This window comes from Lampetra planeri, chromosome 54, assembly GCF_965212315.1.
Source record: "Lampetra planeri chromosome 54, kcLamPlan1.2.h2, whole genome shotgun sequence".
NCBI classification, from domain to species: Eukaryota; Metazoa; Chordata; class Hyperoartia; order Petromyzontiformes; family Petromyzontidae; genus Lampetra; species Lampetra planeri.
In genome coordinates, this window is record NC_136160.1 from 4,183,846 (window position 1) to 4,197,194 (window position 13,349).

General features: G+C 53.8%; 1 protein-coding gene across 1 annotated transcript in view; it reads left to right on the plus strand.

Moving 5' to 3' along the window:
* LOC144735172 (TOX high mobility group box family member 3-like) overlaps positions 1–11,296 on the plus strand; it is a 21,684-nt gene extending 10,388 nt beyond the window's left edge. The window contains exons 5-11 of the mRNA XM_078617619.1: positions 3,835–4,200; positions 4,700–5,059; positions 6,975–7,106; positions 7,516–7,611; positions 8,760–8,840; positions 10,375–10,906; positions 11,210–11,296. Of these exons, the coding sequence (XP_078473745.1) occupies positions 3,835–4,200; positions 4,700–5,059; positions 6,975–7,106; positions 7,516–7,611; positions 8,760–8,840; positions 10,375–10,902 (1,563 nt within the window). The 3' untranslated portion in view covers positions 10,903–10,906; positions 11,210–11,296. The remainder of the gene's footprint in view (positions 1–3,834; positions 4,201–4,699; positions 5,060–6,974; positions 7,107–7,515; positions 7,612–8,759; positions 8,841–10,374; positions 10,907–11,209) is intronic.
* The last annotated feature ends 2,053 nt before the right edge of the window (positions 11,297–13,349 follow it).

Here is a 13,349-nt window from a genome sequence, read left to right on the forward strand (position 1 = left end):
GGGGAGACGTATGGTGGCTGTGGCGGTGGCGTGCTGGGTGCGGATGGACCCAGCTGAAATTAAGCCCTGGTCTTCGGGGGCCTCGCTAACCCCACCCCCAACCAAACAAACCCCAGACGCCCTGCACCGACGGGCAACGCCGATGATGTCACTTCCTGGCGCACGGCCCCTTGGGAGGCGACGCTGGCGTTGGGCGTCGCGCGCATGCGTGCGCGCGTGTGTGTGTGCGCGTGTGTGTGTGTCTCGTGGGCACCAGAGATGTGTGTGGCGCGGGTTTATTTTTGTGTCGTTTGAGTCACCGTAGGTAACGACGCTCGCTCGCTCGCGCACGCTCGCTTGTCTGTGTCAGCGGCTCGTCTGTGTCAGCGGATCGTCTGTGTCAGCGGCGTCCGCGGTAAGACAGGTGGGCTTGTGCGTAGGTGAACCGCGCGCTAGGTGTGCACGATTATTATCTTGTGTTTTTGCGCAATTATATTTTAACGTACATTTTTGTTCAAATCGCGGTGGCGTGCGGTGTTGTCTTGGCGTGTTGGCGCAGCGGTTTGTGCGTGGCGCTACGGACCTTCAACCTGGTTTCCATTTCTGCCCACGGCTAACATTGGTGGTGGGTGATATTTGAACAGGTCCTGGACACCCCGACTACCCAGCTCACTGATATAGCATCTGGCCGAATGACTAATGTACAATTGGATAGCAGCCGATTCCCGCAAGTCTTAGTTTGATGCACGTATTTGTTTATTTTTAATCACAGTTGCTGAGCGCAAACCCAAAGTCCCACAATGTCAAGCAGGTAACGACAAACGGCACCATTGTAGGTTGTAATAGATGATGGTTAATGTGTTTCTTGAATTGAGCGAGGTTATTTTTGTAAAAACTTGGGGGGCGGAGGGGGGAGAGAGATGATGAGAGGAGGGAATTCCAAATTGGAGAAGTGCGAGAAAATAAGCAGATAGAGAAATGTTGTGACCTGCAGTTTGGTGGGTGGGTGGGTGAGTGATTGAGTGGGTGGTTGGGTGGGTGAATAAGTGAGTGAGTGGGTGGGTGGTTGAGTGAATCGGTAGGTGGGTGGGTGAATGAGTGGGTGGTTGAGTGAATTGTGTGGTGAGTGAGTGAGTAAGGGGGTCGGTGGGTGTGTGGATGGGTGAGTCAGTGGGTGGGTAGGTGAGTGGGTGGGTGGTTGAGTGGGTGGGTGGTTGAGTGGGTGGGTGGTTGGGTGGGTGAATGAGTGAGTGGGTGAGTGAGTGGTTGGGTGAGTGAGTGAGTGAGTGGGTGGGTGGGTGGGTGCGTGAGTTGTGACCTGCAGTGTGGTGAGTAAGTGGGTGGGTGAGTGAGTGGGTGGGTGAGTGAGTGGGTGGGTGACTGAGTGGGGTGGGTTGTGGTTGAAGATGGTGTTGATGAGTTCGGTAGACCAAGTCCTCGGTGTGGATGGAGCAACAAGTGAAGTTCACGGGAGCGTGACAATCAACAAAACTTAATTATAGATTTGAAGCTTTCGTTACTGCAAGGATTCATATTCTTAGGTTTTTTCGGTAAAAATTAAAATTAATAAAAATAAAATAAAAATCACGACGTTTCGGAGGCAACACAAGCCTCCGAAACGTCGTGATTTTTTATTTTATTTTACTTTTATTAATTTAAATTTTTTACCTACGTGACTTTACCGAAAAAACCTAAGAAAATCAACAAACCCTCCGAGTCGATGTTTCGTTACAACCTGGGCAGCCGTTGGGTTGTCTGTTGTTAACGCTGTTTTTTTCTTCGCTTGTGCGGTGTCTGTGGTGGTGTTGTTGTGTCGGTTGTTGCCAGCGCAATACCGCCCGTCGTGTTATTGCAGCAGCTCCATTTACAAATAATTAATCATTGTGTAGCATGAAAAAATATGAATAGATTTTACTTTGATGCTGGTACAAAGGTCCCATTTGTAATCATTGTGCATTCGTGCAATACCATAGCACAACACGGCTGCATCGTTTCATCGTGAAATACAAATTTATACAATGCGGCTGCCTTTTATAATTGTACAATACCACGTACAATACAGCTGCATTGTATAATCGTGTAGTCCCAAATAATACAATGCAGCTGCATTATACATTGCACAGTTACGGTATAGTATAAAACAGTGGTGCATGAGAGTTCTAGGGAAAGGAGGGATATGTATTTGAGTATATAATTGTGGGGTATTAAACAAAAACGAAACAATTGTTTTTATTTTAGCAGGTAAGGCCCGCTAAGCTGTATCGCTTTTTTATTCAGAAGGCACCTGGCCATCACAAATGATAGCCCCATCGAAGTGACCTATCGCGTGATAATGTCTAGCGGCCAAATACTCTACAACACGTGACGTTTACTCTTTGGTTCTGTCGGTCAAGTCACGTGGGTGAAAATAAAAAAATAATAAAATAAAAATAAAGAATACAAAAATGACTAAATTAAATCACGACGTTTCGGACGCAACACAAGCTTCCGTCATCAGGTGGGACAACCACAGCAAAAAACAGAATTACTCTGCCCAACGCAAGCAGCCATCCTCAGGTGAAGAACAGGTCTGTCGGGAAGGCAGCGTCTGAATGACCTGTTCTTCACCTGAGGACGGCTGCTTGTGTTGTGGCCGAAACGTCGTGAGAATTATTTTATTATGTTTTATTTTTATTATTTTATTACTTCCCTTCTACGTGACTTTACCGAAAGAACCAAGAAGATAAATCCCTGCAGTCACGAAAGCTTTAAATCGAAATACTACCACCCTGTTAAGTTATTTTGATCGAATATTCGTCCTCGCACCTTTCGGGAACGCATCTCCGACATTAACCGGGGCTTGACTGTATTACTCCCCTGTCTGTATTCTGGTGATTCTCATGTTGTGCATATTTGGTTTGGGTGTTTAACCACGGCAGCCCATTGCCAGCTCTCTCTGCCAGTGCTGCTTTTGTTGCCATAGCTGCTGTTACCACCTTTGCTGCCGTTGCTATTGCTTCATCTTGTATTGTTGTCGTTGCTGCTGCTGCTGTTGCTATCGCCAGTGCTGCTGCTGTTGTTGCTGATGCTGCTGCTGATGCTGCTGCTGATGCTGCTGTTGCTATTGCTTCATCTTGTATTGTTGTCGTTGCTGCTGCTGCTGCTGTTGCTATCGCCAGTGCTGCTGCTGTTGTTGCTGATGCTGCTGCTGATGCTGCCGTTGCTATTGCTTCATCTTATATTGTTGTCGTTGCTGCTGCTGCTACTGTTTCTGTTGCTGCTCTCTATTTTTCTGTTGCTGCTGCTGATATTTTGTTATTTCATACTGCTGTTGCTGCTGCTGTTGTTGATATTGCCAGTGCTGCTGCTGATGCTGCTGCTGCTGCAGTTGCTGCTATTGATGCTGCTATTAATGCTACTTCTGCTGTTGTGAACAATGTTGCTGCTACTACTACTTTTGCTATCGATGCCTCTACTGATGCTCTTGCTGATAATACTGTTCATGCTACTGCTGCCGGTGCTGCTGCTGTTGCTCTCTTTGACCGCTTGCTGCGGCTGCTGCGGCCGCTGCTGTTCTTGTCGCCAGAGGTGTGGACTCGAGTCATGTGACTTGGACTCGAGTCAGACTCGAGTCATGAATTTGATGACTTGCGACTCGACTTGGACTTGCATAACAATGACTTTGTCCCACCTCTGCTTGTCGCTGCTGCTCTTACCTGCGCTGCCGTCGTAGCTGTCATTGCTGCTGCTACTGTCGTCATTTTGCTACCACCCCTGCAGCCACTGTTGACTCTTCCACTGCTGTCAAACCCCCCCTCCACCCTCCAACCACCCCCGTCCCTCCCCCACCGCCCCGCACCCCGTCACCCCCGGCAGACGTTCCACACTCCGAGCCTGGGCGACGAGGACCTGGAGATTCCCCCCATGTCGGCGCTGGGCGACCCCTCCGAGGAGCTCGGCCTTCCCGGGGTGGACTCCACCGTCGTGGACGGCGGTGGAGTCGTGGTCCAGGCCTTCGGGGGCTCGTTGCAGCCCGTGGCCGGTGGGGGCGTCTCCGACATCGGCAGGACGGCGATCGGTGTCCACCCTGGTGGTGGCGGCGGTGCCGGCGGCGGCGGCGTCATCGGCGGAGACTTCTCGCCGCACTTCCCGCCGGCGCAGGGCCTCGAGCTGCCGAGCCTCGCCATCGGGGGCGGCCTCCTGTCGGCCGAGCCGGCCCTGCTGGAGGCCACGCTGGACATGGTGAGGACACCGCCGCCGCCACCGCCAACACCAACACCACCGCCAACACCACCGCTCGTGTCGACAACGTTGGCCCGACCGTGCAGTCGGAGAGAATTGATGATGATGTCAATATAATATCCATTATAATTAGGGGAGCGGGGAGCCGGGTGGCTCAGAGGTTCAGTGCGCTGAGATTCTGGGCTCCAATCCAGGTTCAGCCGCCGTTGATTACATTGGGTTCTCGATGCGTATTGAGTTGATGGAGTTTGCGTGTTCTCCCCGTGGCTGCTATAAATCTCCACGTGATGATAAGTCACTTCGTTGAGCTATCATTGGTGTTCAGGTCGCATCTGAAAAAAGTGCAACATAGCTCTGTGGGCCTTACGCGTTAAAATAAAAATCGTTTATAGTTTAGATTCTTAAATCGAATCGTAGCGACACTCAGCGCTGATCAACTGAACGGATGATCACGTTTTCGCAATTCGCGATTCCAGCCTCTCATGCCTCGCCTCCACAGGACACATCCCCGTACGTCCACGCACACAGTCCCCACATGAGCATGGCGGGACTCATACATCAGCCGCCACAGTTGCAGCTGCAACAGCACCAGCAGCAGCAGCAGCAGCAACAGCATCAGCAGCAGCAGCAGCCGCAGAGAACCACCCTGCAGCTCCGCTCGCACTCCTTGGCGGGCTCCCACGGGGGGCTGAGTGGGCCGCTTGTGAGCATGGGCATCCCGCACGGTCAGCTGACCACCATCGACCAATCGCACCTGGGCCTGGGCCACGGCTCGCCGTCGCCACCCAGCAGCAAGTCGCCCACGCCGTCGCCGTGTAGCTCACTGGAGCCCGCCGAAGACCCCGAGGAGGCCGCCCGCGTGAGTGCCCGTGTCGCCAGCGCACGTCGGCCGTTTTTAGAACTGCTTATTGCGCGTGTTCTCATTCTCGGTTCTTTCGGTAAAGTCCCCACGTAGAAGGGAAGTAATACAATAATAAAAATATAAAACATAATAAAATTTCGATTGAAAGCTTTCGTGACTGCAGGGATTCATCTTCTTGGTTCTTTCGGTAAAGTCACGTAGAAGGGAAGTAATAAAATATTAAAATAAAACATAATAATATGCTATAATATGCTAAATTCCTCTTGATATGCAAATTCCTTTGTCAAGGCGCCCAGCTTATATATATGCTCCAAGCTCGTGTGCTGTTTCATTCAGACTCTGTCGCCTCGACGGACCTGGTTTTCACCTGAGGACGGCTGCTTGCGTTGTGGCCGAAACGTCGTGAGAATAATTTTATTATGTTTTATTTTTATTATTTTATTACTTCCCTTCTACGTGACTTTACCGAAAGAACCAAGAACATAATAAAATTGATAATTGGTTTTTTACCCTTCTATCTGGCAACAAAACTGACACCTTTTTTACAAGGAGTCATGTTTGCATTGACCACAATACCTGCAGCCATAATGCAAACAAAAAACATAACTCTGATAAAAAAAAAGGTGTCAGTTTTGTTGCCAGATAGAAGGGTAAAAGAACAATTATCATATTTTTTACTGGCAAATGAGGTTCCAATGGCATAATAAAATTCTCACGACGTTTCGGCCACAACGCAAGCAGCCGTCCTCAGGTGAAGAACAGGTCTGTCAGAAAGACAGCGTCCTAATGAACACCGCCAGGCTTGGCAGCGTATATTAAGCTGGGTGGGAGGAGGAGAGCGCCTTGACAAAGGAGTTTACATATCAACAGAGGAATTTAGCATGTTGATGACAAATGCAGATATGGGGTTAGTCACTCCTAGTGGAATATATAGGCGGTGGGAGGTCTCAAAAGTCATATTAAGCTAGTAGTGTATTATGTAGGATTCGCAGTAATAGAGGAAGGGATTTTTTTGCGTGTTGTCCTTGCCCCCCGCAGCCGCCTATTAGCCACGGTGGGCTACGTACGGTGCGAAAGAAGTTCAACATACGGACATACTCGAGTTACTCGATTGGGATAACACGTGGCGGCCGTGGCAACATCCCTCCCCTCACCCCCTCCCACTGCGGTGAAACTGGCACAGACTGCGTCTGGGAGATGCAGCGTGGTAGCCTCGCTATCGCGACAGAAAAAGGCACCCAAGTCGGGAATCGAACCCAGACCCTGCTTGCTGCGAGGTGCAGGTGTTATCGCTATGCCGACGACAACAGCTTATTGGAGAGTATATTTAGTATGCTGATGATACTTTGTAGTTTATACTTTAGTTTATACTTTAGTTTTTTACGTGGTTGTTTAGTTACTGCATCTACATACTATTAACATTCCTTCCCTTTATTAATGCTACCCCTATGCCCTCCCTTTGATGCTGCTAATCCTGCATAATGCACGGGCATAATGACTTTGAAACCCCCCGCCAAACCTCCTACGCATTTCACAAGTAGTACTAATCACATTCCTGCATTTCCCATAAATATGCTAAATTCCTCTTGATATGCAAATTATTTTGTCAAGGCGCCCTTCCCCCCTTCCAACCCAGCTTAAATATACGCTCCAAGCGTGGTGCTGTTTCATTCAGACGCTGTCTCCCCGACAGACCTGGTCTTCACCTGAGGACGGCTGCTTGCGTTGTGGCCGAAAGGTCGTGAGAATTATTTTATTATGTTTTATTTTTATCATTTTATTACTTCCCTTCTACGTGACTTTACACGTGAGAACCAAGAAGATGAATCCCTGCAGTCACGAAAGCTTTAAATCGAAATTCAGCATGTTGTTGTTTGTTGTTGATGTTGTTGTTGTGTGTGTGTGTGTGCAGGTGGCGCTGGAGAAGAGGCAGCTGGTAGAACTGCAGCGCAAAGTGAAGCCCAGCAAGCGCAAGAAGAAGAAGGACCCCAACGAGCCCCTGAAACCGCTCTCCGCGTACGCCCTCTTCTTCCGAGACACGCAGGTGCCGCCTGGCCCCCCACACCCTGACCTCGCTCTCGCCTCGCCGTGACCTTCACCGTGACCCGCACTCAGACTACTTACCCTAACCCTCACCGTAATCTTAGCCTGGACCGCACCGTGACCTGCGCTGTGACTCACCCTGACCTTTGCTGTGATTAACCCTGACCTTTGCTGTAATCTTAGCCTGGACCGCACCGTGACCTGCGCTGTGACTCACCCTGACCTTTGCTGTGATTAACCCTGACCTTTGCTGTAATCTTCATCTGACCCTCACCGTGACCCTCATTCTTTCCCATCATTACCCAAGCCGCTACTCGTCGCTGAACCCCCCGTGACCTCTGCGACCCCTAACCTCCCCCACCTTCCTCCCCCTCCCCGTGTGCCCCCCCCACCACTCCGATGTGGCTCAGGCGGCCATCAAGGGCCAGAATGCGAGCGCCACGTTTGGTGAGGTCTCCAAGATCGTGGCCTCCATGTGGGACAGCCTCGGGGAGGAGCAGAAACAGGTAGGTCCACCACCGCCACTCACCACCGCCACACTGCACCGCCACACTCCACCACCACACTTCACCGACACACTGCACCGCCACACTCCACCACCACACTTCACCGACACATGCCACCTACACTCCTCCACCACACTGCACCACCGCTCGTGTTTTAGTCCACGACTCTCCACCACGACGCTGATCCACCGCACTCTGCACAATCCACCACTCGCCCTACAGTCCACTGAACTCGCCCCAGAGTTCACTTTAATCGTTCCACAGTCCACTGAACTCGCCCCAGAGTTCGCCATGTTCGCCGGATAGTCCACAACTGTGCCGTGCCTTAGTCCACTGCACTCATCCAATGGGGCAAATATACCACACGGTGCCTCCACCAATGACCAGTCGGAGCGGCACGACGCGCCGTGTTTTGGACGATCCCACTGGAGCCGAATCCCGATCCATGACTCGGACACTCAGATTGTGAATGTTATGGATTTGCTCTCCAACGCACCGGTGTGCTGTACTAATAACCAATTGGCCACGTTCTGTTTACGTGACGAACCTTACGTAATTGGCTCTGTCGAGTGGTGGCGGGTTTAGCGACACATTCATATTTACGCCATCTAACCCAAAAAAATCTGCACTATGGATGATATTGGTCGCGTGTTAAACATACTTGATACTGTTGTACAAATGAAAATCATTCAAGCCACGTGTAGACAATTAATTTTGGGTAGAAATAGGTCGGCCGCATATCCAAACGGAAACGATTTTTGTTTTTTCTTCTTGGTTCTTTCGGTAAAGTCACGTAGAAGGGAAATAATAAAATAATAAAAATAAACATAATAAAATAATTCTCACGACGTTTCGGCCACAACGCAAGCAGCCGTCCTCAGGTGAAGACCAGGTCTGTCGGGGGACGGCTGCTTGCGTTGTGGCCGAAACGACGTGAGAATTATTTTATTATGTTTTATTTTTATTATTTTATTATTTCCCTTCTACGTGACTTTACCGAAAGAACCAAGAAGATGAATCCCTGCAGTCAAGAAAGCTTTAAATCGAAATATTTTTTGTTGTTTATATTTTCATAAAAGGGCATTCGCACCACAGCGCTCGTCGTCGCTCGCAGATGAAACGGTGCGCGTGTATCGGGCCTGGCCCAGGTTTACAAGCGGAAGGCGGAGGCCGCCAAGAAGGACTACCTGAAGGCCCTCGCAGCGTACAAGGACGGCCTCCTGCCCCAGGTGAGGGTGGGCCAGCTCGCTCGCCACGCTCGCCAGAGGTCGCAAGCGGGTTTTGATTCCTTACCCGTACCCTACCCGATACCCGGCTACCCGTACCCGGCCGGGTACGGGTAGGGTATGGGGATGGGTACCCGATTGCGACCTCTGGGATGAAGCCATGTTGCAGGCGCGGGTGGGTTGATTCTATGAACTTGAATTGTGAGAAGAGACAAGACGTTGGGAAATGAGTGACAAACGGTTACTCACCAGTGACTTACGGCCTACCCGTACCCGGCCGCACCAGGGGTAGCCGGGTATCGGGTACCCGGTTGTGACCTCTGACGCTCGCCTGGCAGGGCGCCGGTGGTGGGGGCGGTGGGGGGGTGGGCTGCTGCGATGTGGTGCGGTGGGGAAGCCGTGGTGATGACGGTGGTGTTGGTGGTGTTAATGACGATCTCTGGCGTTGATGGTGACGTTATTACATTTATTTTTCGTAACGTTATTATTGTTGCAATTTGTTTACTCGGGAAAGCCCTCCCCGGGGTCTCATGACTTCTTTTCAGGAGGTTTCCTGCCAAGTTTTTGCAGTAGGGGGCGATGATTGCCACTGTATGTGTATGTGTGTGTAATCACAATTGAGTAAATTTGACGAACTCGGACCGTTGCACGACAATGGGCCCACTCTTGCGACCGACGTCACGGAAACTTGAATGTTCACCGTGAAGCGGAAGGCGCGTCGTGATATTTTCTACGGTTAATACTCGCAGCCGCAGCATTAACCAGGGCGGCCGCTGCATTCGAAACTGTGAATCTCTGCAACTAGCGGCAAAGGTGCCACCACTGGTTGCCGGCTGCGGTGGTGGTGGTGACGTCAGTGACCGCGTTCGTGACCAGGGGCCGGCAAGCAGCGTTCTTACCCCGTGCCCCGACTGGACAACTTGTGAAAAAGCGCTTTATAGCTCATCGTATTCTTCCGGTATAAATAAATATCATGATTCTGATTCGCTATTTGGTAAAAAAAAAACAACAAAATATTTCAAGAGCCCCAGTGCCACCCGAGTTCAAGACGCTGCTCTTTAATAAATAGCGGTCACGGAGCGGGCGCTTCAAGAGCCGCATGGGGGGGCTGCCGAGCCGCAGGTTGGGGACGCTGGCGGCAGCGGCGGTCACGTTTGCCGATGTTGCCGACCACGGTGGCGCGTGACTGCCGGTACGACGTCCGTGGCCGCGGTGGCGCGTCGCTCGTAACGTTGCCGACGGACGGTCGCCGCCGCCGTCCAGAGGTCGCAACCGGGTACCCGATACCCGTACCCTACCCGATACCCGGCTACCCGTACCCGGCCGGGTACGGGTACGGGTAGACCGTGAGTCACTGGTGAGTCACCGTTTGTCACTCATTTCGGGTATGGTACGGGTACGGGTAGGGAACGGGTACCCGTACCCGGCCAGGTACGGGTACGGGTACCCATTTGCGACCCTGGTGCGGCCGGGTACGGGTACGGGTAAGGAATCAAAACCCGTTTGCGACCTCTGCCGCCTCCTCGCGCTCCCGCAGGCCGCCCTGGACCCGACGGACAGCGAGCTGCTCTCCGCGCTGCACAAGTCCCCCGGCGCCCCTCCGGCCCACATCGTGCTGGCGCCGGCCGCCACGCCGATGCCGCCGCCGCTGCAGCCGATGCCGCAGGTGATGATGCGGCCCGTCGTCGCGACTCACGCCAACGCCTCCGGGGGCGGCGGGGGGCGCCGGCGCCGGCGTCATGATGGCCGGGGCGGGTCCGGCGGGGACCGGCGGGCGGGCGGTCGGCACCTTGTCGGTGTCCGCCATGGGGATGCCTCCTCCGCCGCCGCTCATGAGCGCCCCGCACTACCACCAGCGGCTCGCCGCCCAGCAGCAGCAACAGCAACAGCAGCAGCAGCAACAGCAGCAGCAGATGCTGATGGAGCAGCAGATAGTTCTGCAGGGCCCCATGAACCAGCGGCCTCCCTTGGTGGTGCAGCAGCAGCACCAGCAGATCCACGTGCACTCGCTCGTGAGCGACGACCTGCAGACGGTGCAGGTGACGCCCCTGGTCAGCGACAGTGATGTGGTGAGTACGTCGCACTCGCACCGTGTGCTAGTCCGCTGGTCGCGATGATGGCAGCGGTGCTGGTGTGCTCTGGGTGCTGCTGGCGCGCGTATCGGTGGTGGTGCCGATGGCGGATGGGGGGCACGTGACTTGTTCTGTGGTGCTGCTGGTGCTGGTCACTCTCGGTGATGACGTCGTCACGATGACCGGCGAGATGGCCAATCGTGCTGCTGCTACTGGCACCGCATCACCACCACCACCACCACCACCCCCTCCTTACGACTCAACGCTCGGCCGCCCGGCCGCTCCCACCCACCCCGGCAGGTAATGGTGAGCGAGCCGATGGAGGTGCAGAGCGCCGGCGAGGAGCAGGCGGGAGCCGCCGGCGGTGGCATCGGCGGCGCCGGCGGCGACGAGGCGGAGGAGCCGGAGGGCGGGGTGGCGGCCGGGGCGGACGACGCGGCCGCCTCGGCGGACGACGCGATGCAGATCGAGCCCATGGAGGGCGGCGGCGCCGTGGTGCAGCGCATGGTGGAGGTGGCGCAGCAGCCGCCGCCGCTACCGGCCGCTGCTCGCGCCGCCGCCGCCGAAGCGCCGGTGACGGTGGTGCAGCAGGTGGTGCAGCAGGTGGTGCAGCAGGTGCTGGTGAAGGCTGCGGCGCCCGCCTCCCCGCCCGCCGCCGGCGCCGGCACGGAGGTGGGCGGCGGCGGCGGTCGAGTCGGCGACGATTGTCGCGGTCGAGTTTGGGGCACGCGCGGCAAGTAGATGGTGGGGTTGCGGCGAAAGTCTGCGGAGTCCCAGCGTGCGGTCGCTGGTCGTGGCCGCAGGGGAGGTGGCCCGCGGAATCTGTCGTAGACGCGACGATGTAGGGTCGTTTTTAGTGTTTTTTTAGAACACGTTTTTTCTGCGTACGTATGTACGCATTTGAACTTGTTTCGCTCCGTACGTAGCCAACCGCGTGAACGTGCACGGCGATCCGCGGGTCCGGAAAGGTTGGGCACCGCTGCCGTCAGTCTGCGGATTTTTATGCGGTCATTCTCTGAATTTCATTGATTATAATAATTATTAATTAAATTATTAGTAAAATTTCGAGTAAAATTAGTGATTAATTGTTTGTGAAAGAATTATTGGTTATTATAATATAAATTTAGAAAAATGTTATAATTATAAATTATTAGTTGAATAATAAATTATTGGTTGAATTCTATTAGTTACATTTTGTAAACCCTCCATTCACTTATACGGCCAGTTGCCATATTTAGTTTTTGGCTAAGTAGGCGGCGGGGACTTTAAGATGAGTACACCCGCAGCATTGACCGGGGCGTCCTGCCGCATTCGACACCGCGAACCTTTTGCCACGAGCGCCGAACGCGCTTCCTTCCCGGCGTGGCATGGGGTCACCGTTGTTGTTACCGTTGCTGTCACCGTTGTTGTCACCGTTGTTGTTACCGTTGCTGTCACCGTTGTTGTCACCGTTGTTGTCACCGTTGTTGTCACCGTTGTTGTCACCGTTGTTGTCACCGTTGTTGTCACCGTTGTTGTCACCGTTGTTGTCACCGTTGTTGTCACCGTTGTTGTCACCGTTGTTGTCACCGTTGTTGTCACCGTTAATTTGCCACACGGCGCCGTTCCGCCCTCTCACCTTCTCCCTCGTCGGCAGAAGTCGCCGGCGCGCGTTGAGTGCCTGCCGGTGCCCTCTCCGCCGCACGCGGTGGTGACGGTGACGGCCGAGGTGGCGGTGTCGCGGTGCGTGCGCACGGGCTGCAACAACCCCTCGGTGGAGAGCGTCGACTGGGACAACGAGTACTGCAGCAGCGAGTGCGTGGTCAGCCACTGCAGGCGAGTCTCTCCTGCCCCTGGGTACACGAGCGAAGGTGGTCGTCTCCCATCACGCTCTGTGTACCGCGCGTGGAACGCCCGTCGATCGGGCGAAAAGCATCCTCCCACGATGTACACGTACGTCGTCGGTTTTTCTTCCGATTCCATTCCGACGACGTTACGCCCATTGGCATACAATTTCTCTGACGTGTACACGCGTCATCAGAGCGAAATCTGAAGGGCGTGTGGCACACGGTTTGGCTCCAGCAATCGTAGAGAGCGGCGGTTCGTGCCGCTACGGTTCTCTGCGGTGAGTAACGACATGTTTACAAACAGCGGCGTGACTACGCCTCTCGCACGTTCCCCAGATTTCGGCGGTGAAAGGGGACCCCCCCCCCCCACCCTGTAACTTGCAGATGCTCCGGAGCAGAAAAGGATCAATATAGAGAGGAACGCAGAGCTTGGGAAATTGTTGCTTTGTGCCGGCTCTCCTGCCTGGCTGCCGTAGCTGCTGCTGTTGCTGCAGCTGCTGCTGCAGCTGCAGCTGCTGCTGCAGCTGCTGCAGCTGCTGCAGCTGCTGCAGCTGCTGCTGCTGCTGCTACCTCTGCTCCTGCTTGTCTGTGGTTCCTGCGCGCAGCGCCTGCGA